The 27,578-nt window shown below is 48.6% G+C and overlaps 1 protein-coding gene across 4 annotated transcripts in view; it reads left to right on the top strand.

Annotated features, from left to right (window-relative positions):
* The window catches only part of LOC138070571 (transforming acidic coiled-coil-containing protein 2-like), a 154,370-nt gene that overhangs the window by 80,078 nt on the left and 46,714 nt on the right, over nucleotides 1-27,578 (top strand). For all 4 annotated transcript variants that reach the window (XM_068961862.1, XM_068961865.1, XM_068961863.1 and 1 more), the window contains one exon: nucleotides 27,048-27,184. In XM_068961862.1, the coding sequence (XP_068817963.1) occupies nucleotides 27,048-27,184 (137 nt within the window). The remainder of the gene's footprint in view (nucleotides 1-27,047; nucleotides 27,185-27,578) is intronic.

Raw genomic sequence — 27,578 nt, forward strand, 5'->3', positions numbered from 1 at the left:
CTGGGGACTGTCGAGAGGGTCTAGTGGCTCTGAGCTTGCCCGGCCTGCCACTTAGGGCTTCTCGGGGGTGAGGTTCCGTGTCTGTGAAGACCCTGAGAAGACAGAGGCACCAGCCAGCAGGAAAGGCTGGAATGCTTCTGTGTCTGAAAGTTGCCAGCATGTCCGTTGCTCAAAAGCCCAGAAAGGGCCCCTGGGGCTCCTGGCAGGAGCTTTCTTTAGGTCTCATTGGATTTCTTTCAAAGTCTTATTTCTTAAGGCGACCCTTGGCTAAGTCATTTAGCTTCAGTGACAGCATCTTAACTGTGGGCCTCTCAGTTCTTAGAAGCAGATACTTCACTTTGAATATTATGGTTGGATGAAAGGATGAGATGTTTCCCCCCCTGAAACTGAATAAGCTGTAAAGTCGTTTGTAGAATGGGCATTGCCTGAGTCCCAAAGGAGCTGTCTTAGTTCAGGTTGCTATAACATAAAATACCACAGAGGACACGGATTAAACAACAGATAGGTATTTCTCATAGTTCTGGAGGCAACATAATCCAATGTCATTGTCAATGTCAATGTCAACGGCTGTCTGCTTGTCCTCTTCTTGTCCTCAGACATCAAGGCAGTGAAAGAGAGCAGAGCAAGCACTCACGTTCTTTTCTTACAAGGACACTGATGCCCTTATAAGGCTCCACCCTCATGACCCAGAAAGTAGTGAAAGTGAAGGTTGCTCGGTCCTGTCCGACTCTGCGACCCAGCCAGAATACTGGAGTGGGTAGCCTTTCCCTTCTCTAGGGGATCTTCCTGACCCAGGAATCGAGCCGGGGTCTCCTACGTTGCAGATGGCTTATTTACCAACTGAGCCACAAGGGGAGGCCAAGAATACTGGAGTGGGTAGCCTATCCCTTCTCCAGGGGATCTTCCCGACCCCTCAAGCCAGGGTCTCCTGCGTTGCAGGTGGATTCTTTACCAACTGAGCTATGAGGGAAGCCCCCTCATGACCTAATCACCTCCCAAAGGCCCCACCTGCTAATACCATCACATTGAGGGGTAAAGTTTCAACATAACAAATTTTGGAGAGACACAAGCAGTGAGTCCATCCATAGGAGATCCTTTTCCTTGGTTATCATTTCTGAATATCTCCATCATGGGCCTTGTGTCCAGAAGGATCTTGGCCCTTCCTACCTTCTCTCTGCTTATCTGCTGGCTTTCTGTAAGAGGGGCTGAAGGGAGGAACATTCTAAAGCCGTCCAGGGAGCTGCCAGTGATCCAGGGAGTCATGCCACCTGCTTCTGCTGGGGCCCTGGGACAGGGCACCTGCTGATGGCGGGTGAGCAGCTAGGATTGGGAGATGGATTAAGTGACTGTGGGCAAGTGTTCCGTCTAGGTCACTGGCTTCAGGGCACTCTCCCCATCAACCCTCTGTCCCTGTCTTCATGTTTCTTCCTGCCATCAACAGCCTGTTTCTGTGGCTATAGTTCTTGTTGCCTAGAAACTAGTGTAGTCTGAATAGCCAATATGATTGGCTGTTCTTACTAGATGGATAGCCTGAGCTGGGGCAGCGTTCTGGGGTAAGCAGAGGATGGTGAACAATTCCATCCTCTCCCCCTAAGATTAATGATGAGGACATAGGCTTTGTAAATAACTTTTTTTCCATGAAAACCAGTTGTTCATGGACTCATGCTTTTGTTTCAGGTTGGATGGGAGTCTGAGGGAGATTGGTTGGCCACAAAGAACAGACTTAGAACCGCTCAGTTTATATCCATTCTGCATTGGAAATGGTGGCTTAGATGACACTGGCTCTGTTTATATTTACAAATTCACTTTAGCAGTTGTTTCTAGAGAGCGGGTGGGTGCTGTGTGCTTTTTCCACATGTGGAAACAGCGCTGGATGCTGTGAGAATGAAGAGCTCCTCTCTTAGCCTTGTTCAGTATAGACTCAGGTGTTTCCCATTGCAGACACATGTCCATTACTGCGACCCAGGCACTTCCGCCCCCATTTTATAGATACGGAGACTGAGGGCCGCTGCTGCTGCTGCTGTCACTTCAGTCGTGTCCGAGTCTGTGCGACCCCATAGACGGCAGCCCACCAGGCTCCCCCGTCCCTGGGATTCTCCAGGCAAGAACACTGGAGTGGGTTGCCATTTCCTTCTCCAATGCATGAAAGTGAAAAGTGAAAGTGAAGTTGCTCAGTTGTGTCTGACTCTTCGCAACCCCATGGACTGTAGCGTACCAGGCTCCTCCATCCATGGGATTTTCCAGGCAAGAGTATTGGAGTGGGGTGCCATTGCCTTCTCCGGGAGACTGAGGGCACTCCATGCTTAAATCAAGGGGTTGACAGGCGTTTTCTGTGAAGGGCCATACTGGCTTTGCAGGGTGTAAGATCTCCGTTGCAACAACCCAGCTCTGCCCTGAGAGTGTGAAAGTAGCTGCAGACAGTTAGTAAATCAATGTCCCAGTTACACTTTAGTTACAAAAAGAGACAAGAGTTTTATTTTGCTGGCCCCTGCTTGTACAGGGCTTGGACCTGCGTGCTCACCCCTCATGACCTCATGGCCATTTATCAACACTAGAGTCCTCGAGCCTTGGGCCTGGGCCACCTTCTTTGTTTCTGTAAGACGTCTCCTCCACACTCATGGGTGTAATACCATCATGTACTCAGAACGCCCCCATTTGTATCCTCCCGTGTTGTCCCAGCACCATGCTTATCGAGCTGCTTACTTTGTATCTCCTCTAGGGTTTCTCATGGAGCTCTCAGGCCTAACTTGTCCAAAATAAAATGGATGACCTTCCTTGTATCAAAAACAAATAAAGTATATATAAAGTGGCCCAGCCCTCACCCCAGTTCCCCATCTCAGCACGTGGTGCATCGCCTTGCAGCTGCTCTGAGCAGAAACCTGGTGGTCAAGCCTTGTCCTTTTCCCTTACCTCCCTGCTTTCTAAAACAGTTCAGATGATGGTTCTTCCCTGTGTCTGCTTCCTGTTGCTTTTAGTCTAAAATCCAACCCCGTGTCGGAGCCCACTAGCACACTGGTCACCTGTCAGTTCTCTGAACATTCAATGCCCACCTGCCCCAGGGCCTTTGCACATGCAGCAAGCTGTCTAGGAAGCATTCTGCCCTATGCTGGCATGGCCGGCTCCTTCTTCAGCTTCCATTCTCGGTAGATTTCCGTGCCCTCACTCTCTGGTGCTGTCCAGTAGGACCTGTGACAGTGGAAAGATCCTATATTCTCATTGTCCCATATGGTAGCCACTAGCCACACTTGACTCCCGGGTGGCTCAGAAATAAAGAACCCACCTGCCAATGCAGGAGACTTGGGTTCTAGAGACTTGGGTTCTAGTGGATCCGAGAAGCTGTATCTTTAATTTTATTTAATGTGATTTAAATTAAAATAGCCACATATGGCAAGCGGCTGTTGTAGCAGACGGTCATCACAGCTCAGCGTGTCACTCTTTTGTTTGAGGCCTTTGTAAAACTTAGTGAAAGGTAGAGTTTCTTGATTTGTGTCTTTAACTGTTGTTATCAGGATGTGAGCCATGTGAGGGCATGTTCCTTGGGTTTTTTCTTTTTTGCAGCTTTTAATTTATTTATTTGAATTTTATTGAAGTATAATGTGTTTAAAGTGAAGTCACTCAGTTGTGTCCGACTCTTTGCGACCCCATGGACTGTAGCCTACCAGGCTCCTCGGTCCATGGGATTCTCCAGGCACTAATACTGGAGTGGGTTGCCATTTCCTTCTCCAGTGGATCTCCCTACCCAGGGATCGAACCATGGATTTAATTTCTGCTGTATAGCAAAGTGACTCAGATATACATATATTCTTTTTCATATTCTTTTCCATTATTGTTGCTGTTTGTTGTTTTAGTTGCTAAGTCGTGTCTGACTTTTTTGACTCCATGAACTGTAGCCCACCAGACTCCTCTGTCCATGGGATTTCTCAGGCAAGAATACTGGAGGGGCTTGCCATTTCCTACTCCAGGGGATCTTCCCAACCCAGGGATAAAACCCAAGTCTCCTGCATTGGCAGGTGGGTTCTTTACTTCTGAGCCACCCGGGAAGCCTTTTGCCATCGCTGTTGTTCAGTTGCTAAGTCATGTTGACTCTTTGCGACTCCATGAACTGCAGCACGCCAAACTTCTCTGTCCTTCACTATCTCTCTGAGTTTGCTCAAGCTCATGTCCATTGCGTCAGTGATGCCATCCAACCATCTCATCCTCTATCGCCCCATTTCTCCTCTTGCCCTCCGTCTTTCCCAGCATCAGGGTCTTTTCTGTTATTATAATTCTACTTGTTTATGCTTCTGTACCCACATCCTTTTTTTCAGTAAACAATTTGTTGAATAAATGAATGCATGACTAAATGAATGAATGTCTCACTAGCTAAAAGAATTCTAGGCATATCTGCTCCACACTGAGCTGTGCTAATGAGGGACTTACAGGGGCAGGGAGAGACTCAGCTGGACCCTAGGCATTAAGGTTCTGTGGGACTTGACCCAGGAAGACAGCCGGTTCAACCCTCAACCTTCCTGTCGCCACTGTGTGACATCTCAGGATCCTGCCATAGCACCAGGTTAAAGGAAGCGCATGTGTGCGCCGTGCACAGTCGCTCATTCACGTCCAACTCTGTGATACTCTGGACTCTAGCCTTCCAGTCTCCTTTGCCCATGGGATTCTCCAGGCAAGAATACTGGAGTGGGTTGCCAAACCCTCCTCCAGGGGATCTTCCGGACCAGGGATCGAACCCGGGTCTCTTCTGTCTTCAGCGTTGGCAGGTGGATTCTTTACCACTGAGCCACCTGGAAAGCCCACATCCCTGCCTTAGTGCTCCTGCAGAATATCCCAGCGTGCACTGCAGCCTGCAGGTTACTCAGGTCACCATTGGACACGTACCACAGCCTTTTCCTCTCCCCTCCTGGATGGTTTGTTTCTCTTAGATGTCTGTTGTCTCCCAAACCTCTGTGCACCTAAGGGTGTCCCTGTCCATCTCTCAGCTGGTTTCTTTTCCTTGCTTTCATCTCCTTGTCCGTTTGGAAGCTGCTGCTTGCTAGGTGGATAAGGCAGAGCAGAGGCTTGCAGGGAAACTGGGCTTGGGCTGTGAGCAGCAAATTGCCTTTGTTCTCTCTCTTTGCCCTGGCAAAGGAAAGCACCTCCTGGGGTCGGGAAGGTGGGCCTTGTGCACAGTGCGTCCCACGGCTGTGCGATAAATTACCTGTTGGAGAGGTGGACTTCCCGCAGGTTTTTTGTACTTGACAACCTTCCTTATTTAGAAGGAATGTTCCCTTTGCTGCTTTCAATGTTTCCTGCTTTCTCCTTAAATGGAAGCAGCAGCAGCTCCTGGCTCTGGGCCGGAGAGGGTGGGGTGGAAACAGGGGTGGGGGTGGCCCTTTTGCCCAGGGTTTGCTCCAGCCCTGCTCTGAGGCGGATCCTGGCAGCTCTGTGTCCTTCTGGGACTGACTGGTCAGGCCAACTGCTGGACCCAGTTTGCGGTCAGCATCCCAGCTTCATTTCCTTCAAGGTGCTGCTAGAGTTCCAGAGCCTGAGAATTTTAGGGCTGGAAGCATCAGGATCTTAGATATCACAGGGACTTTTTCCTAACAGAAAGTTTGTCTCATGAGCGCATATCATTCATAAAATATCACTCAGGCCTCTCCTGCTAGTCATGATTCAGACTCAGTCAGGTAATCCTTTTAGTCTTTTCCCTTTACCTTCTGATTTGCTAAAAGATATATATTCATTTATTTGTTTTGGCTGCTTCAGGTCTTAGTTGCGGCATATGGGCTCTTTGTTGTGGCTCGCAGACTTCTCTCCAGTTGCGTTTCTTGGGCTTTGCTGCTCCAGGGCATTTGGGATCTTAGTTCCTGGACCAGGGATCAAACCTACATCCCCTGCGTTGGAAGACAGACTCTTAACCACTGGACCACCAAGGAAATCCCTAAAGCAATATATTTAGATATATCATTTGGTGAACTGAAATCAGAGGTGTGTTCCCAGTGAAATCTCTTAAGAGTGCAGATTCTCTACCTGCTGAGAACATGTAGTGGAGAGTTTATTTGGGGATAAAAAAGAGTGACGGGGCCCTTGGTCCAGGCCAGTCTCAGCTTGTGGCTTTGCCCTCACGTGTCTTTTTCTTTTCTTATTCCTTACATCATCTCAGGGATGTTCCAGAGGTCAGTTTCTAAAGGAAGCGGGCATTTACCCTGTTTATCCAAGTGGGAGGTGCCTGAAGTTCATCTACGTTGAATTTGACCTTATTAAACACCCAGCCACTCTTAATCGAGGCCAGGAGAGAAAATCACACTGATATTTGCCAGCCCGTGAGCGGCTGCCCGCCCAGGAGGAGCCATCCTTTCTGCAACTCCCCACCCCCAACTTGCATGCAGCCACCATCTTTAATGGGGTTTGGATCTGGATCTTGGGGACTTCAGAAGCAATCTGGATCAAAGAGGGCTGCAGCATCTGAGAGCTGCTCTTTTGTCAGGGCCCTGGTGGGATGCGCTAATTATTCATTGTTCTGCTTTAAAGGGACTCGCCTTTAAAGGGGAGTCCCTTTAAAGGGAGCGGTCTGGAAGTATTTTCCCTCCAGGAAGGAGGCAGGAGAGGCTGGCTTTACTTTGGAAACATCTGCACACATGTAGCCTTGCGTGGAATTTCCCAGCCCGACTTTATTCAGAGAGGATCCTGTGACTGTGTTCATTTCCTTTAATGCCCTAGGAGAGAAAGACTGATCCTGGAGACAACTTCCCTGCCCGCAGGGCTGCTGGGGGAGTGAGGTCAACACTCATAGTATCGGTCTCCAAGGAACTCTGCTTCTGGGGAGAAGGAAGAGGCAGGGGTGCCCAGAGAGTGTGTGAGAGACAGATTGTGGGTGTGTGTGGGTGGTGCAGGGGTCAGACTGGGACTCCAGCCCGAGTGTGTCTCTTTCTCAGCAGGGCTTTGCCTGTGGCCTCAGCTAGGCATCTTTGCTGGTGCTAGGAAAGCCAAAACTTCAAACTGACTTTAAGAAAGAGGGCAGGGAGAGATAAATGAGGAGTTTGGGATTAACAGGTACACACTACTATATATAAAATAAGTAACCAGCAAGGACCTACTGAACATAGCACAGGGAACTATATTAATTATCTTGTAATAACCTGTAAGGGAAAAGAATCTGAAAAAGAGTGTATATAGATGTGTATGTAACTGAGTCACTTTGCTCTATACCCAAAACTAATACAACTTTGTAAATTATTAATATAATAAACTATACTTCAATTTTTTAAAAATGGCTAAAAGATAAAATAAAGGTCCAGAGCAAAAAAAATAAATAAATAGAAGGAAAGAAAAGAGGAAAAATGTTTCCTATAATTGACAGGAGGTCATTATCAGGATGGCTTGGAAAATGGGATCTCCTCCCCACTCCACCCCCCGCCAGAAAAAGAAAAAACTGGGCAAAAACCTAAAAATTTTAAAGCGTCAGAGTTTGTAGTGTTTAGACTCAAGGTTTTTGATCTACAGCATCTGAGTTCCTCCTGGAGCTGCCCCTCTAGCCTTGGGATGCCTCATGGGCTACCAGCTGCTGGGGTTCAGACCCGGCTGGGCGGTGAGGAGATGGGTGGTGCTCTGGGCTGGTGCTCGCTTGGCCGATGAACTGACCTTCGGTGGCTCAACCTGTGTCTGGGGCCCTAACAGGCGTGTCGTGGAAGGCGAGCCTGCTCCTGGGATGACTCCCGGGTGTTTTGGCGCCTGTAGTTGAGTGTGTTCGGGTCCCAGGGCCAGGCCTGGAAGAAGACCCCAGGCGCCTGGAGAGGCAAGGAGCAGGAGGAGCATGGTCATGCGTGGCTGGAAGCTTCTATCTGTGATTTCCCCAGAGACTCGCTGCCGATAGTTCTGGGGGATACCCTGAGGTGGGGTTCAGTGGGAAGGACTGCCAGGTGAGAAGGGCAAGGCCGACTCTGGGGAGAGGTGGTGCTCAGCGTGCTGCCTTGAGGATGGAGAAGCTGGACGTCAGGAGTGGAGAGGTGCTTGTTCTCCATGCCCCTTACACCCAACTGTTGCAGTAACAGATGAGGGGGAACGGGTCTGAGCCCACCCTGTGGACCGTACACCATGATTGCTGACCCCGCTGCAGGGCATAGCTCTTAGCACCCGCCAGACTGCACGGAATTGGGGCTGTTGCGGGATTGAGTCATAGCCCCGAGGTCACTGGCCACCTGGTCCCGATAAGACAGCGGGCAGAGGCTGCAGTGGGCAGAGGCTGCAGTGGGCAGAGGCTGCAGAGGGCAGCTTCTCTGCTGCCTGCCCTCTCTGTGTGAGTCTCTCCGTATCGCTTGGCCCTGCCCCTGAACTCTGAGGACTGTCTGAGGTCAGGGTCACAAATACAGCAAAGGTAACAAATACCACCTGAAAAAACAGGGGACCACTGCACGCAATGCAGAACTGTTCCCGGTTCCTGGACGCAAAGCATTGCCGACTCGGTTATGACATCCATGAAATGGGGTTAACACCCCATCCTTTGCTTGTTGCAGAAGGATTCTGCATCTAAGAAAGATAATATATGTGAAGAAATGATATGAAATGTTCCTGTCTTTTTGTGGGTTTGAATATAACATAGTTCCTTTGGGGCTTCCCTTGTGGCTCAGCTGGTAAAGAATCTGCCTGCAATGCAGAAGACCTGGGTTCGATCCCTGGGTTGGGAAGATCCCCTGGAGAAGAGAAAGGCTACCCACTCCAATATTCTGGCCTGGAGAATTCCATGGACTGTATAGTCCATGGGGTCACAGAGTCGAACACGGCTGAGCGACTTTCTCTTCACTTTCATAGTTGCTTTGAAGTCTGTTGCAGAAAGCCCTGAAATGCCCTGAAATGCCAGCATCTTGGGCAGCACGTGTGTGCACCCTTAGTTACTTCAGTTGTGTCCGACTCTTTGCAAATCTATGGACTGTAGCCCGCCAGGCTCCTCTGTCCATTGAAGTCTCCAGGCAAGAATACTGGAGTGGGTTGCCATGCTCTCCTCCAGAGGATCTTCCTGACTCAAGGATCAAACCTGTGTCTTATGTCTCCTGCATTGGAGGGAACATAAAGACGGGTTCTTTGCCACTAGCAAAGAACCTACGTTAATATCACTTGTCCGAATGGTTTATAACAACAGGAAAAGCCCTTAGTGCTTGTGAAGTGGAAAAGAAGATGCTAAATCTCAGAGCCAGCTTGCCAGGGAAGGGGAGCCTTAATACTGCTCTTTACTTCTCTGTGCCCACTCTCTTGGGTTTACATGTTATATTTCCCAGCCTGTGCTCAAAGTATTAATATATGCCATGACAGGATGAGATGGCTGGGTGGCATCACCAACTCAATGAGTTAGAGCAGACTCTGGGAGATGGTGAAGGACAGGAAAGCCTGGAGTGATACAGTCTATGGGGTTGACTTGGCTACAGTTGCAAAGAGCCAGACATGACTGCGTGACTGAACAGCAACAACATACTATGACATGACATGATATTTGTAATTTCCTGGATGTTGGCTTTCTCCCACCTCTTCAAATGTGATCACCCCTTCTAAACCTCGAGGCTTAAATGCCTACGGTGGTGGGTGGGCTGGGCCAGAGATGTAGGGGTAAATGGGGTACAGCTTTCCTGGAGATGGTATGGATTGCCCAAATATCAGGGGCCCTGGGGAATATCTCCCCCACACCCAGATGTAACCTTTTATTGGTAAGAAAAGGAACCTGGGGATGACAGTCTATGAAATTGGAGCAGTCAATTTGTAAGATAGAAGAGACCCATGTGCCAGAGTGATGGCTGCACATGAGGAATTGGGGGCCAGGGTGCTGCCGCGAGCCCACATCTGCTGGGGAGGCCGATGCCGCACACCCCAGCTGAGCACACGGGCTTCCGAGATCAGGCTGGAGACCTCATCCTTCAGTGGGGCTGGGGACACGACAGAGCAGCATTCCATGTCTTTGCGAGATCTCCACGTACCCCGTTGACAGTGTGTCCATGTGTTAGGAAATGAGTCTTCTCTTGTCTTCTCTTGCCTGGGACCTGGAAAATCTAAGGTGGAGAGCACTGGATACTCCATGATAAGATGGGTAAGGGACTTCCCTGGCGGTCCAGTGTCTAGGACTTGACCCTCCAGTAGGGGGTGTGGGTTCCATCCCTAGTTGGGGAGCTCAGATCCCACGTGCCTCATCGCCAAAATGCCAAAACACAGAACAGAAACAATTTTGTAACAGATTCAATAAAGACTTTAAAATGATTTGCATCAAAAGATGGATGAGTGGACCTCTGGGCATCCCTTAGACAAGCATCTCTTATGGGCTCAGAGGCAAGCGTTTGTGCCCATGGAGTCCTTGTTCTGAGTGACAAATACCCACCCCTTCTCGCTCTCCTTTTGGCTCATCCTGAGGCATTGCTTCCAAGGCCTCAGTTAGTTCAGTCACTCAGTCATGTCTGACTTTTTGTGACCCCATGGACTGCAGCACGCCAGGCTTCCCTGTCCATCACCAACTCCCGGAGTTTACTCTAACTCATGTCCATCTAGTCGATGATGCTGTCCAACCATCTCATCCTCTGTCATCCCCTTTTCCTCCTGCCTTCAATCTTTCCCAGCATTAGGGTCTCTCCTAATGAGTCAGTTGGCCAAAGTATTGGAGCTTCAGCATCAGTCCTTCCAGTGAATATTCAGGACTTGATTTCCTGATTTCCAAGGCCTAGGGTGAAAATAGTGTCTAAGGGGGAAATTGAGGGTTTGTGGGGCCTCCGTCTTGAAATGGTGTTTAGGAAGTGTCTGATTATTTTTCCATATCTGAGTACTTTTCATTCTTTGGCCGAAATGCTCTTTTTCCGTCCCTATAATCTTTGTTGTAAGATTTCTGTTTACTTGAGGCTAGCGGCTGTGGAATGAGGATTCGGTTGGTGGGTTTTCATCCAGGAGTGTGATCTCAGCTGACCAGTTCTCTCAGTGGTCCCACTGATCCTCATCATCCAAGCCAAGCAAATGAGACCCCTCTGGTATTTTTTGAAGGAAGTGTGGGTGTGGGAATGTCTAGAGTCAGAGCTTTTCCATCTTAATTTTGGGCAAAATGTGTCATTTTCTCCATTCATGCTCCCCCAGTTTTAAGAGCCAAGGCTTGAAGGAAATTCCTGATTCTTTCCTTCTAACCTAATCCACTCATGTGTCCTGTGGCTTCATCCATCCACATATCCTGAGACAAAGAAAAGAAGAGATAAGCCCCTAATTATTTAATTCATCTTACGTTAAGATTTTTAGGTGAAACCAGAAGCACAGGACTTTTACATAGCAGGAACCTTGAGATAATGGAGAACTTTGAGCCTAGGCGACTAACACGTTTCTACTTTCACTTTCATTCTTAAAGTCTTTATTGAATATGTTCTGTTTTGGGCCCCGAGGGATGTGGGATCTTAGCTCTCAGACCAGGGATGGAACCCAAATCCCCTTCATTGGAGGGCCAAGTCCCAACCGCTGGACAGCCAAGGAAGTCCCCGATGTATATTCTCAAAAGGTCATTTGAAGAAACTCACTAAGAGAAGGAACATATGGTTGTCAGTGTGGGAGGGGATAGTTAGGAAGCTTGGGATGGACACGTCCACACTTCAGTATTTAAAATGGATAACCAACAAGGACCTACTGCACCGCACGTGGACGCTACTCAGTGTTCCGCGGCAGGGAGGGGAGTTTGGGGGAGAATGGATGCATGTATCTGAACGGCCCAGTCCCTTCCCTGTTCACCTGAAACCATCACAACATTGTTAAATAGGCTATGTCAGCTGCTCTGCCGCTGCTGCTGCTAAGTCGCTTCAGTCGTGTCCGACTCTTTGCGACCCCATAGACGGCAGCCCACCAGGCTCCCCTGTCCCTGGGATTCTCCAGGCAAGAACACTGGAGTGGGTTGCCATTTCCTTCTCCAATGCAGGAAAGTGAAAAGTGAAAGTGATGTCGCTCAGCCGTGTCCGACTCTGTGCGACCCCATGGACTACAGTCTACCAGGCTCCTCCGTCCATGTGATTTTCCAGGCAAGATGTTAGCTGCTCAGTCATGTCCAATTCTTGTGACTTCATGGACTGTAGTCCGCCTGGCTCCTCTGTCCATGGAATTCTCCAGTTAAGAATACTGGAGTGGGCAGCCATTCCCTTCTCCTGGGGATCTTCCAGACCTAGGGATCAAACCAGAGTCTCCTGCACTGCAGGCAGATTCTTTACCACCACGCCCACCTGGGAAGCTGCAATACAAAATAAAAGGATAAAGAGAAAAAAGGTCACGTGGTTGTTCAGAGAACAGCAGCAGAGGCAGAAGTAGGGTGGGAGGAGAGGGAGATGATCCGATCATCAAAGAGACAGTAGAACCCAGAGAAGAAGGGGCTCAGACCAGCAGATGAGCAAGGGCCACGGTCGGGAGCAGCGGCCAGAGCTTCCCAGGTGCCCGTGGGAAGTTCAGAGCTGGCTGTCAGGAATGGAGCAGAGAATGCTTTCAAAAACTTCTGGTTAAACCTGTCTTTTTAATTGCACCGTAACGGATACAAGGAAAGAGTTTTTCTCGACTTCGAGAGACTCTGAATCATTTTTTATACCAGTTGACATAATAGCAAAAATAGCAGAGTCATATTAGTTTAAATATGACAAGGCTGATAAGTAACCTCAGATTTCAATTATGTATAGCAAAGCTCCAACAAACAACACAATCTCCCTCATCAAACAGGCACACTGTCTCAAAGTTAAGGTATTTGTGACAATAAGCCAGTTGGGTTAAAATAGACTCTCAGGGCTGGCCTTCTTGCCACAAACAACTCAATTTCATGATAAAAGGACCAGAACATTTTGCAAATCTGACCATAGTCCCCGGTTATTTCTATTCATCTTGCCTTCAAGCCCAGTCACTTACAAGCATGCTCCAGCCTCCTCCCTCTCTTATTTTTAGGGCAAGATGTTAAAGGCCAGCTTTGTGCTTTGTTTTCCAAATCTCTTGCATCAAAGGCTGTCCGACTCTTTTCACCCCCATGAACTGTAGCCCGCCAGCCTCCTCTGTCCATGGGGATTCTCCAGGCAAAAATACTGGAGTGGATTGCCATTTTCTAATCCAGAGGATCTTCCCGATCCAGGGATCAAACCCGGGTCTACTGCCTTGCAGGCAGATTCTTTACCTTCTGAACTACGAGGGAAGCCTTCAAGAATGAGCTACATTAACAAGAACAACAAAAAACTTAAACAAACAAACAGACGAACATGAGGAGTAGAACCCCGGCCCGTGTCCAACTCTTCAAGGCAACCTCCTCCTCCCACCCACCCACCGTGCCCTCAAGATCTGGGGCCTTAGCCCCGTTCCTTGCACTTGGCAACCTCCTCACCTCCGGGCACTTCATCTTGTGGTTCCCTCTGTCCAGAACCTTCTTTCCCCAGCTCTGTGGGGTCTGGCTCCTTCCTCCTTCTTCATGTCTGTCTCTAAGAAGCCTTCCTTCTAGGGAACCCGAGAGAGAGAGAAGCTCCAAGTGCAGCCCAGAGCCTGAAACAAACCAGTGTCAGCACGTCTTCTGTTTCGTTGATTACAGTTCCTCTCCCAGTGGCTGTGAATTAATTCAGTAAATATTCGAGGGGAGTTTCTTGCTTCATTTTAACAATTCCTCGCCCACAGCCATTTTAGCAGTGATTGTCTGGGGGCGGGGGTTGGTGTTAGGTGTGTGGGAAGAGCAAGAAAATCACACTGTTTTCTCATGACTCTGTAAACTCAGAAATCACTGGTACAGCTGTTCCCTGACTACAGGGGGCTTTAAAGAAAAGAAGACTACGCTTAGAGTTTCTCTAAGTTATTCTAATTCTCTGAATTATGTTTAGGTGATGGATATAATGATCTTGGTTGTAGAATTCCTTTGAGGACTGTCAAGGGTAAATGTGTTCTAACTTCCTGGCCTCGTGCGTGGCACTTTCCAGGTGTAAACTCACTTCCCAAAGCCACCCCATGTGGCTAGTGGTTATTACCACCACCTATTACCTGAAAATACTGCCCACACTACATAGACAAGGAGAATGAGGCCCCAGAAATGTTGCAGAAACTGTCCTGAGTGTTTAACAGGTGGCGGAGCAGGAATTTTGGAACCAAATCTGTTGATCTCATTTTTTATATTCGGTGCGTGTTCTTCTGTGTGTATTCTACGAAATGATAAGAATCATAAATTCATATATTATACACGAAGAAAGTGCTTCCATTTAGATTTCATCAGTTCAGAATTTTTAATAAGTGGGTCAAAGACTGGATTGATGTCGCTGCATTATGTATGAGCGAAAAGGGCGTGACAATAAACTGAGACAGGCAGTGCCTCAAGGGAAAAGCACATTTTCAAGGCGTTGAACAGTACTTATTCTCTGCAACTGGCATGCTGTTTACAAGCTGTTCTTTCTCCTTTTTATCGTGTAAAGAGATGGGAAAGAAAGGGACAAAAGATTGAAGTCCTCCTCTCTATTGTACAGAAGCACTGTTTGCAGACAGTGGTAAAAAGTGAGCTTTTAACACTTTAAAAACGTCGGACTTTTTACCTAAGTATTCTGGCCACTCCACTCTGAGTCCAGGTTTGTGCATCTGTTTCTGTGCGCAGCATCATGACTGAGGCTCTTTGAGACCCACAGAGGACCACAAGTTATCATTCATTTCACAGAGCTGGGGAAGAGGTTTTCTGCAGAATGCATCTTTCTGCTTAGCAGAAAGCGACTGTGGAACATATTTGTTCAGATAAAAGAAATACAGCAAAACCCAAACCACTTCTGGAGGCACATGCTCAGTTGTCAGAACCTCAGGGTCTCTACATGCCTCACTCAGGGTCACTGTTCTGCTCCCCGGCAGAGGCCACTTTCCTGACCCCAGAGGTCTGGGTGGCCCGTGACCTCCCCTCTCACTCCCTGTAGGTTCCCAGAACCTTAAGCTTAGACACCCACTGGCTGAATGAGGGAGGGGATTAAGGTATGGCCAAAAGGAAGGGGTGAAGAAGGAAATGGCAACCCCTCCCAGTCTTCTTGCTTGAAAAATCCCACGGACAGAACATGGGATTGTAGAGTCGGGCATGACTTAGCAACTAAACCACAAACGGAAGCAAAGGGAGAGGGTGTGCGGAGGCTGGAGGCCCGGCTGGCCCGGCTGGCTGCCCCGGTGGCCGGTTATAGATCCAGATGCAGAAACTCCGCTTCATCTGTCGCCTTGGAAGTGAGGATGCCCTGGGAAACTGACAGCATCCAAATGCACCAGGGACTGATTTGCAAGTGAGGAGCACAGCCTGTCGATGTCCAGGAGCCTCTCGGATGTGGAGGATGGTTCCTGGGTTAGGGTGAGAGATGGAGGACACGTGCTGGAGCCTTTGACAGGTCACTGAGCCTTGAGAGTGGGAAGAAGAAGCGTGCTTCTTGAAAGTGGGAAGCTGATCTGACTCAGCTGCCCAGGTGCCCAGCACCTGGCAGGTCCTGCTGAAATTGTCATGGAGTGAAATACACATGCCTGCCCTGTTGTGAGGATGACAGGAGAGGGTGGATAAGGACATTCCGAGGTACTAATTGCACAGCATTGGCTGAGATGAGCAGCCTGGGCCTCGGAGTCCCTCGTGGGGGCATCCCCATTCTGGGACCCAGGTACCTGCCTGGAAGACCACCTTGTTACCAAGAAGAGTGCTTGTTGAGTGGGGAAGGTGAGGGTGGAAGGATAGGTGGTTCTTTCAGGCTGTGAGAGCACCTGGACTGTGGCCCCACGGCACCCCTGAGGGTGGAGCCCCCAGGGGGCCTGCCCCCAGGTGGGCGTGTCCGCCCCCGAATGTGCAGTGGGGGTGGGGTGGGCGTGTCCGCCTGGAACGTGCAGTGGGGGTGGGGTGGGCGTGGTACTGCATTCTAGCTGCCCGTCTGCTTTCTCCAGCCTCCTTGTAAGCTCCTTCCCTTCTACCAGTGTCACCTGGACATAATCCAGCTAATCAGACCCCAGCTGTGTTCTGTTCCTTGTGTCCTGGACCAGAATGAGATCTGGGAGAAAAAGCCAGACAGATCCGGAAAGACCCCAGGTGTTCCCAGCAGCTGGGTTGGGCTCCACCCTGTTCAGGCCTGCATCTTCCCCTATACCTGGCCAAACATGTCCTCCTGTTTAAACGTCTTTTTCTGATTACAATCTCAACACATGTATGGTGCCTAGCCTTGAAAGTGGCTCAGTCTTGTCCAACTCTTCACGACCCCATGGACTGTACAGTCCATGGAATTCTCCAGGCCAGAATACTGGAGTGGGGTAGCCTTTCCCTTCTCCCAGGGATCTTCCCAACCCAGGACTCCCGTGTACGTGTTGCCTGTATGTGTGTATATTTGTCTGTGCATAGGTGTGTAGTGAGTGAAGTCGCTCAGTCTTGTCTGACTCTTTGGGACCCCATGGGCTGTAGCCCACCAGGCTCCTCCGTCCATGGGATTTTCCAGGCAGGAGTACTGGAGTGGTTTGCCGTTTCCTTCTCCAGGGGATCTTCTCGACCCAGGGATTGAACCCGGGTCTCCTGTGTTGCAGGCGGACGCTTTACCGTCTTAGCCACCAGGGAACCCCTGATGGATCGGCAGGTAGGTATTACATGTGCATATGTGTTTATGTCTATTTGTCATGTTTATATATAATTGTTGTATCCAAAATAAGCTCACACTGTACATACATTCCTTAATCTGCTGGCTTTTTCTACTGATTATTTAGCTTGCAGTTTTCCTGACTGTACATGTAAACAGCATGTGGTTCTGAGGGAGGGTCTGTTATTAATACTTGCCAGGTGCTGGCGGAAGTCCTAGTGGTTGACCAGACTTGACTGCTCTTTTTGAGTTTTTACATCCTCTCCTATCGTTGTTCTGTCTCTTTTTATCACTTATTCTTTATAGATGTTGTTTATCTGCTTGTTTTTAACAGCAGCCTTTGTCTTCTAATTTGTCTTGATTTCAGAAACCAGATTATCGAATTGTCTTTGTTTGGGCTGCTGTAAAAATTACCACAGGCTCATGGGCTTAAGCAGCAAATGTTACAGTTCTGGAGCTGGAAAATCCACGCTCAAGGCATGAACAGATTTGGTGTCTGGATGTCTTCTTACTGAATCCTCACATGGCAGAAGGGGCTGGGAGCTCTCTGGGGTCTTTTATAAGGGTACTAATCCCATTCCTGAGGGCTCCACCTTCATGTCCTGATCACCTGCTAAGGACCCCAGCTCCTAATACCGTCACCTCGAGGATGAAGTTTTGATGTGAATTTGGAGAGACATGCACATTCAGTCCATAACACCAACCTGTTGGAATAGTATATGAAAGAAAGCTAAGTATATTGTTGAACAAGACCAAAAGAGGTTTCTCTGACTGCAGGAGCTTTAGTGCAAGCTCTGGGTCATATGACTTGGTTGAGCAGAGACATTTTTGTATTTTCTTGGAAGCTAGCTGTCTCTTGGCCAGCTGAAGATACTGCCTGCGTGTTGAGTGGCTTCTCACTAGGTAGGGTGTTCTATAGTTCTCGCTAGAGAGAAGAGAAGGACTTTTAAATGACAGCCCGTCAGAAGCGCCTCCTTGTGTCTTTTACAGTCTTTTTTTTTTTTTCACTAGCATCCATAAATGTCTTTGGAGAAGGGAATGGCAACCCACTCCAGTATTCTTGCCTGGAGAATTCCATGGACAGAGGAGCCTGGCAGGCTACAATCCATGGGGTCACAAAGAGTCTGACATGACTGAGCGACTTCCACACCATAAATGTCTTATTTCCAGTTATGTCTTATTTTTTTGAGAATCTGAGTTTACAGATGCTAATTTAGGTTACTCAAGCAACGAGATAGGCTACAAAGATGGGATTTCAGGACTCTCAGTGTATGAAAGCAAGAACATAACAGGACTGCCTGAGTCCCTTCTCCCTCTGTTTTTCCTAAGGCTGGAGTCAGTCTGGCCTTTCTCCAGGAAGGAACAACACGATCCAGCTACAAATCTGTGGCATCAAGAGCCCAGAGCCCATTCAGTGTTGATTCTTTACTACCTGCAGTGGGGCCTGAGGTTACTGAGAGTCCCTTCCCCTTTGCTAAGTACTTGGTGTCATTACAGTTAAGTCAGTTTCAAAACTTGTGTTGTGTGTGTGTGGGGAGGGGTAGCAGGATTCATTGGGCACCTGTGTACACAGCCACGTGTGCACAGTGCCACACCAAACCTTCTCCCCGTCCCTGGCGAAGTGGGTTGTGTGCACCTCAAGGGAAGGGTGAAGTCCAGCTCGGTGTAGCTCCGAGAGGGTCCACGTTCTCCTGGATACACTTGTGTCCACGGACCACCTGGCAGGACAGCCCTCCCATACTGTGTGTGGCCTCCAGACTCTCTTTCATGCCTAACTCAGGAGCTCTGACCAGATGGGAGTCTTAACTAGCTAGCAGATCACATTTCCCAGAATTTCTAATGCTTGGATGCCAAGGGCAGAGCCGGAGCTGCAGGGACGTCCCTGCTGGTCCAGTGGCTAAGGATCCGAGCTCCCAGCCCAGGTTTGATTCCTGGTCAGAGAACTTGATCCCACATGCCACAACTAAGACACGGTGCAGCCAAATAAATAAATAAAGATTAAAAATAAAAAATCCGAGCTGCAGTAGTAAGGTGGAGAGCAGTATCCTCACCATTTTTTATCCCCACTTACTGGGCAACAATTCAAAGGCTTGGAAGGTCAAGTGACTTGTCTAAGCTGACGCAGTTACAGCAAGTGACATAGTTACAGTGTAGTGAGAGCTTGTGGACTTCGTTCCATTCATTCCAACTTCTGATTTCTTTGGGGGACAGTCTGTCTCCCCCATTCCATTGAGTCTGGATTGTGCTAAGTCATGTCTGACTCTTTTACAACCCCATGGACTGTAGCCCACCAAACTCCTCTGTCCGTGGGATTCTCCAGGCAAGACTACTAGAATGGGTTCCCATTTCTTTCTCCAGGGAGTGTTATGGGTTGCTTACTTATTAGGGTTCCTCACCCTTTTCTGGGCTTCCCCAGGTGGCTAAGTGGTAAAGAATCTGCCTACCAGTGCAGGAGACGCAGTAGATGCGAGTTTGATCCCTGGGTCATGAAGATCCCCAGGAGGAGGAAATGGCAACCCACTCCAGTATTCTTGGTTGGATAATCCCATGGATGGAGGAGCCTGGCAGGCTACAGTCCATGGGTAGCAAGAGTCAGACACAACTTAGTGACTGAGCACTCAGCACTCACACCTTTTTCTAGCTAAGTGATGAACATACGACCCAAGGTGGGCCGGTTGGATGCTTAGTCCTGGCTCTTCAAATCTGACTCCTCAGCCACCATAGCCTTTTAATAAATTCCACTGCTGCTTTAGTTATCTAGTTGGTTCCTGTTTCTTACTTTAGTCATTTCACAACTGGCCGTCACCAGGTCTGCGGGACTCCTCTGTCTCTGAGGATACTCTTCCCCTTTGTGATTGCATTTCCCTTGTAGCCAGTGTGTTGATACCCCTGGGAACCCTACTGACATCTCTTCGTAACCACCAAACGAAAGCTGCTTGAATCTGAAAATGCATCTGCCTTATAACCCAACGCGTGTTAGGTACTGGGAATCTTAGGATGCGGGTGTCAGCATCAGTGGGACTTTCCCTAGAGTGTCAGGCTGGAAGATCCTAGCTGCCTGGCTAGGACGCCTAGGGGCTGTGTTCATGGGAGAGCGCACCTGACTATGGGCTCCTCGGTCACCTGACAGACCAAGAAGCACCTCAGCCTTTGACTCCCTTTACTGATTTATTGAGGAGTCACGTTGCTGAGCAAAATCCTGTTTCTATATCCAGGATGGGGAAATTAAAGCGACAGACGCTTTTCCGTCAGCCTGAAGAAAAATGACCAGTGTGGCCAAGTTGTTTTAAGCAGGAGGGAAGAGTGTGTGTGCGTATGTGTGCGCACGCGCTCGTGCGTGCACATTGGGGCAGAGTCAGAGTTTCTTGACAAGGTTGTCACAGTGGAATATTCTGATGAATAGAATTTAGGGCACAGCAGTTTCTAAGATATCTGCTCACTCACAAACGCATCAGATTCTTACACGAGGTGCAGAGATGAATGAAGTGGTCTGATGCGCCGAGAGCCCGGGTTCTTTCCTGGAAGGTCTCCCTCTGTCTCTGGGATGGCAGATGGTCTTCTGACCCGGAGGACTCGAGCCTTCCTCCCTGGCTGGGCTTTGGGCCCACACTCTGGGTTTGTCTTCAAGGGGGAGGACCACCAGAAGGAGCGCTCACACTTCTTGCTCAGGTGGTCTCCCCAGGAGCTCAGAGGCTGGGGCTCGTGTCCTGGGAAGACCCCCACCTCTCAGTGTCTCCACTGTGTCCTTTCCCTCTTGGGGGTGGTGGCAAGAACTTATAGTGCCCGGATCGCTTTCACGGTGAGAAGTGCAAACTGGAGTTCTGAGGAGCTGCTCTGCATGTGAGGGGTTGATTCACATGTGGAACCCCCTCTTTCCTCTAGCCATCCTTAAGCTCAAACTGCATTTTGATAATCACTATCTGATATCCTGTAAGTATAAGTAATTTTAGATTTCTTGAACAGGAGGGGCATTAATTATATTATATTATATTAGTTATATTTAGAACTAACGCTCTTACTTGGCAGCAGTTTCATGCAGGCAAGCCCAGTTCCATGGAAGACCTGCCAGGAATAGGCCTTGGGAAGCACTTCAGCTCTCCAGGCTTAAGTTTCCTCACCTGCGTAAAAAGATATGATGAGTGTATTGAAGTAGGAAATAGTCTCTAAATTTTCTTCCCGCTTTGAAGGTGAAAGATTCTATGTTCTCTGAAATTTATTCTTCCGAACCTTTGAATGATCTGTAGTAAAACTTAAGCAAAATGTGAAAGATTGAGGGCAGGAGGAGAAGGGGACAACAGAGGATAAGATACTTGGATGGCATCATTGACTCAATGGGTGTGAGTTTGAGCAAACTCTGGGAGATGGTGAAGGACAGGGAAGCCTGGTGTGCTGCAGTCCATGGGGTTGCAAAGAATTGGGTACGATAGAGCATGAACAACAAGCCACTTAATAATATGCTGGAAGATGGCATTTATAGTTCTTCTTTATTAAAAGGTTCCAATATTTTATTTGTTCAGTTCAGTTCAGTCGCTCAGTCGTGTCCGACTCTTTGCGACCCCATGAATTGCAGCACGCCAGGCCTCCCTGTCCATCACCATCTCCCGGAGTTCACTCAGACTCACGTCCATCGAGTCAGTGATGCCATCCAGCCATCTCATCCTGGGTCGTCCCCTTCTCCTCCTGCCCCCAATCTCTCCCAGCATCAGAGTCTTTTCCAGTGAGTCAACTCTTCGCATGAGGTGTCCAAAGTACTGGAGCTTCAGCTTTAGCATCATTCCTTCCAAAGAAATCCCAGGACTGATCTCCTTCAGAATGGACTGGTTGGATCTCCTTGCAGTCCAGGGGACTCTCAAGAGTCTTCTCCAACACCACAGTTCAAGAGCATCAATTCTTCGGTGCTCAGCCTTCTTCACAGTCCAACTCTCACATCCATACATGACCACAGGAAAAACCATAGCCTTGAGTAGACCGACCTTAGTCGGCAAAGTAATGTCTCTGCTTTTGAATATACTATCTAGGTTGGTCATAACTTTTCTTCCAAGGAGTAAGCGTCTTTTAATTTCATGGCTGCAGTCACCATCTGCAGTGATTTTGGAGCCCCCCAAAATAAAGTCTGACGCTGTTTCTACTGTTTCTCCATCTATTTCCCATGAAGTGATGGGACCAGACGCCATGATCTTCGTTTTCTGAATGTTGAGTTTTAAGCCAACTTTTTCACTCTCCTCTTTCACTTTCATCAAGAGGCTTTTTAGCTCCTTTTCACTTTCTGCCATAAAGGTGGTGTCATCTGCATATCTGAGGTTATTGATATTTCTCCCGGCAATCTTGATTCCAGCTTGTGTTTCTTCCAGTCCAGCGTTTCTCATGATGTACTCTACATAGAAGTTAAATAAGCAGGGTGACAATATACAGCCTTGATGTACTCCTTTTCCTATTTGGAACCAGTCTGTTGTTCCATGTCCAGTTCTAACTGTTGCTTCCTGGCCTGCATACAGATTTCTCAAGAGGCAGGTTAGGTGGTCTGGTATTCCCATCTCTTTAAGAATTTTCCACAGTTTATTGTGATCCACACAGTGAAAGGCTTTGGCATAGTCAATAAAGCAGAAATCGATGTTTTTCTGGAACTCTCTTGCTTCTTCCATGATCCAGCGGATGTTGGCAATTTGATCTCTGGTTCTTCTGCCTTTTCGAAAACCAGCTTGAACACCAGGGAGTTCATGGTTCACGTATTGCTGAAGCCTGGCTTGGAGAATTTTGAGCATTACTTTGCCAGCATGTGAGATGAGTGCAGTTGTGCGGTAGTTTGAGCATTCTATTTGTAGATACACATGTTCACACATATATGTGTGTTTATACGTATGCATGTGTATGCCATTCCCTTCTCTGGGGATCTTCCCAACCCAGGGATTGAACCTGGGTCTTCTACATTGCTGGCGGATTCTTTACCATCTGAGCCACCAGGGAAGCCAAGTATTGTATTATACTAACTTCTATGTCTATCTTATATAACTTTATTATATTATGTTACATTTTTATTATGTGGATGTTGATCTTACACTCCTTCATATTGTCATTTACAGAAATAAAACGTAATGTGTTTAAACCAAACCAAAAATATAGGTTGATAGGCCTCAGGGTTCTGCATTTTGCTGGCTAACTGTCTTGCTTTGGGGAGAGTTGCCATAAAATACTCTCTTTTGCCTGGATGGAAGGGGAGTTTGGGGGAGAATGGATACGTGTATATGTATGGCTGAGTCCCTTCACCGTTAACCTGCAACTACCACAACATTGTTAACCAGCTATACCCCAACACAAATTAAAAGTTAATAAAGGCAACGCCTCCCCCCTCAAACAAACACCCCAAACAAAGATAAAATACTCTTGTTTTGATGCAAGTTGCCATCTATGAAGGCTCTGGGTTCCTCATTGTGTGGAGGAAGTTTCCAAAGTGTGCTCGGTGGGGCTTTAGGTCCTATAGAGACTTTCCAAAATCTGAGAAAAATATTTGAGGAAGTATTTTTAAACTTTGCAAGCCCACTGGGGAGCCTGGCAGACTCGGGTTTCAGCAGGCAGCACAGTCTACGCCCGTAGTTACGCGTTTCCGTCTCCCCTTCTCTGTACACACACGCTGTGTGTGTCGCCTGCCACCAGCATATGGCCTTGTGCTGATAGATTAATTTGGTCTTGCCCAGTTAGGTAGCTCTCCTGTCCTGACTGCCTTATTAAAGAATGTCCCATGGTCACAGGACAGGCTGTTCAGAACAGGTGCTGTTCATGGTTGCTCATCAGGACTTCTCGATAATGTGCAACGAGGAGGGAAATCAACAGACCCAGTGCTGCAGTTGGCATCCTCAACCCCCAGGGTCAGAGTTTAAGTTCATAAAAATAGCTTAATTGTTCTCAGTGATGGGCTTCCCTGGTAGCTCAGCTGGTAAAGAATCCGCCTGCTATGCAGGAGACCCCGGTTCGATTCCTGGGTTGGGAAGATCTGCTGGAGAAGGGATAGGGTACCCACTCCAGTATTCTTGGACTTCCCTGGTGGCTCAAATGGTAAAGAATCCATAGGAAATTCGCATAAGATGCATTTAGAAAAATAGTTTTGTTGCTGGAAAGGTTTAGAAGCCACTGATGTATTAGTAAGACAGCACAGATTTTACAGGCAGACATTTCTAGATTTGAGCCCTGCACTTCCCTAGTTTACTAATGAAGTGGGCTTGGGCTAAGCAGTGTGCCTCTCTAAGCCATAGCTGTGTCATCTGCAGAATGGGCCTGCTCTCCAGTAGCGGGATATTTTGTAGCTTGTAGAGAAATGTGCAAATGGCTTAGTCCAGTGCTTGATATGTAACAAAAAAGTTCAACATATGGTAGCTATTAGAATGCTCTTTATGCTGGGAATTAAAGTCATTATATTTCATGCCCGGCCATTAAGAGGTACACCTTTACACTTTGGAAGTGCATATACCTTATTATATTTGCATTCATTTACATATTTACTTATGGAGAACCTAGCATTTGCGTATCCTGGTAAATACATTTCTCTGTAATTTAGAGTCATTTTAGCGGACTGTAATGGCACATTTCTCTTTCTGACACAGCTTCTTGGCAAATTAACTTACTTGCTTTTTCATTTTAAAAACGTGTGATGCCTTTGCAGAATAATTTCCCGTACTTTCAGTTCTTCTTGTAGGAAAAAAATAATTGCACAGCCAAGGAAAGCTGCTTTCATGCACTGGGACTCTGGAATGCTGCTTTATGTTTATGTCCAGGCTCTTTGTGGGTGGACTGCAGAAATCCCCGGTCTTGGGAATGTTTCTGAGCCCCCTCTGAGAAGCCGAACAGGGAGGAAAAAGCTAATTAAAAAAGCTGCCGTCCGCCTCCTCTAATTAACTTGCTCTCCACTCCTGGGGGAGGGTGTGAAAATATGAAAACAGCGCGTGGTGCTGAAAGTGAATGCCATTGTAGGGGTCCCTGGTAGCCTCTGGTGTTCTGATGCAGAAAAGGTTCGTAGTAAACAAGGCGAGGAGCCTCACAAGGGGCCTGGTGTACCCTTGCCCTCCCCTGACACTGCCTCTCACACGGGGCCCTGGTGAATAGTGGTGCTCTCTGAGCAGGTGTGCACGCTGGGCAGCTGCGAGCTGGGGAGACCTCATTGGAATTCTGCAGCTTGAATTCAGGAGCGTCTGGCCCTCCCTGTCGCTTGCTTACGCTGCTGGGAAAGATCAGGGGCCCTTTGTGCTCTGAAGCCACACGTCGCTGGAGCCCGGGGATGCGGAAGCCGCGGGAAGAGCTCCCTCTGCGTCTCTGCTGGCCGCTGGGGAAGCTCAGAGCATCCCTGCCTGGTGGTGCGGCGGCTAGGTTTCTCATGACATCGTAAAGAGATTCAGAACCCAGACGTATCGGCAAAGGAATTAGGGGTAGAAGTTTGGGGACAGAAGCTCTTCTTCAGCGGAAATGGCTTTGGCCTCCTGGTGGACATGGGCCCGGTGGATGTGGACGACGGTAACCGGCAGTGGGGATTCGGGTCTGCAGGTCCTTCATGGAAACCCAGGAAAGAGGCAAGTTGTCTGTGTGCGTCTCTTCAGCATTGCTGCTGATGCGTGTACACCCAGAGCCCACCAGGCAGATCTAAACTACTGTTCGTCTTTGATGCTTGGTTGCATGACTTCCTTGTGTTTTTCATGCCAGTTAAAAGATTCTGCAAAAGTTCAGCTACCTAGATCTGTGGTTGTCCAGGCATGGATCTTAAATCCTGCCCCGCCCCGCCACCCCACCCGCCCCCCCACCACCCCAGATGAAAGCTACGTTTAATATTAATGTGTATTTGTAAAAGTTGGTATGGCCCCTGTTGCATTTGTATAAATTAAGTCTTGTGAAATTTGATAGTAAACAGGCTTCAGCTCATTGGATTCTGTCGAATCCAGCTCTGATATTTCTCTTCACCTCTTTGTGTCCCTGGAGAGCTATGTGGCTGGTTGCAGGAGCCGGGGTCCTTGGAAGGATGGGAGTGGCGGATCTTTGGCTCCGATAAAGTGAGTCTCTGACACACAAGTTGTAAAAACCTCGATGGAGATTTTCTGGAGGAGACTCACCAAATGGCTCTTTTTCTCCTGCCCTGGCTGACTGCGGAGGGATTGGTTGGTCGTGGTGCTCTCTGCTGGCTGGCAGACGGTCTTTAGAAGATGCTGACTTCTGGGGAGGACACTGGTCCTTTGATCCTTGTGGACGTTCAGCTCTATGAGCGTTTCAGCGTCCGTATGTACCTGATGCATCGCTCTCTGATTATATATCTTCTGCCAAATTGCCTGTTGAGTTGCTTGTGCCAGCAGCAACCCTAAGTATCCACCGTCTTGATAATTACCTTCCTTGTTGCAAATAAATAAGTGGCATTTTGGTCAACTTAAAATATCCTGAGGTGGGAGTGAGCCTGGGTGATGCTGCTGATCCTCAAAGTGAGCTGAAGCCGGCACCACAGACCCCTCCATAATCTGAGCCCGTAAGGAGCTGCCCTCCAGCCTGAGGACACATGCCTGGCTCAGTGATTTGGGGATGCCTCATCCTTTCTGGCTCGAAATTGAGTCCCTAGTGGAAGCAGGGTGATGAGAAGGGGTACCTGCCCTTGATTTTCAAGCCAGGATAAGGCTTTTTTAGCTTTGTGAGGCCCTTCCCCTTGTTACAGGGTGGAATGGCGGGCATTCCTCTGGGTGGGGTTTTGGTTCCTTTCTCTGGGTGAAGAATCTTCTTTGAGAGCAGACATCACTGCAGACCAGCAAGGGTGATTTTCATAGTGCTGGGATCAGCAGGCTGTGCTTTGAGCTTTAGTCTGACACATCCTCCACTGACTTGCCAGCTTTCATGCCTTCCTTCATTGACTTAACAGATGTTTATTCACTGCCTCCTGGTTTGGACTCGGAGATGCAGTGATAAAAAAACACAAAACAAAAAAGGCTGCCCTCTTGGCCTTTTCAGCTCAGTCAAGGAGAAATATAATTAACATGATCAGAAAGTGAATACATCTATAATAACGAGTTATGTGATGCGCTGGGGAAGGAACGGCAGTGGGAGACAGTGGTGGGGTGAGGGGAAGGGGCCGAGTGAGATTCCACTTCATGGGGTGAGGGTCCTTTGAATGTGTTGGAACCACAGCATTGCCAAGTGTCCCTGGGAATGCTTCCCTATCGGTTTGACTGAATTGATGCCAAGTAACACGTGCCAAAGTTGTTCAAAGGATTCTACTGTTGTATTTGCCACTGAGGTCAGAAATGTGTATTTCGAGTAGAGCTGAGTTCAAAGACTCTGTCATTTGGGCCCAAAGCTGGTGCTAATGAGATTCACTCCTGGGAAGCACACTATTTCAAGGCTGGCCCTGGACCATTTAATTGGGCTGCGGGCCTGGTTGCGGTGGTCCCGGGAGGGGTCATTAGGCCGTGCATTGCTCCTCAGCACCGGTCCCTTGGAGCAAATACAGCCCCGGCCCCTGTCTAACCTGTGCTTCTCCCTGTCTCTCTCCATCAGGAGTTCTGACTCTGAAGAAGCATTTGAGACTCCGGAGTCCACGACCCCCGTCAAAGCTCCACCAGCCCCACCCCCGCCACCCCCCGAAGTCATTGCAGCACCTGAGGTCAGCGTGCAGGCTCCCCTGGAAGAACCAGGTAACCAAGGGCCCGGCACCCCTGGGGCGGCGTGGGGGCAGCCCTACTGCTGAGCCCCGGGGACACTCACAGCAGCTCCACTGGGCACCCGGCTGGAGGCGGGCATCCGCCCCTGGGGACTGTCGCTGGAGCGCTTTAGGTCCTCCCCAGGCTCGGGGCCTCTCAGTGCTGGGCTTTGTTTTATGTGGTGAAAACTAAGGGTCCAGGAGTATGGTGGGTTATTTTGTGTTTGCTTTGTAGAAGTTTAGAGGTGGCCTCTGAAGAAATAGTGCATTTAACTCTGGGTGCCTTTCAGCCAACCCCCAGAGCTGGGTTTGTATGGGACAGTGGGGTCTTGGAATTTTCTGGTGCAATCTTGGATTCTAATATCTGGCCCCTGGCTCCCATAAGAGCA

Source organism: Capricornis sumatraensis, chromosome 23, assembly GCF_032405125.1.
Source record: "Capricornis sumatraensis isolate serow.1 chromosome 23, serow.2, whole genome shotgun sequence".
Classification (NCBI taxonomy): Eukaryota; Metazoa; Chordata; class Mammalia; order Artiodactyla; family Bovidae; genus Capricornis; species Capricornis sumatraensis.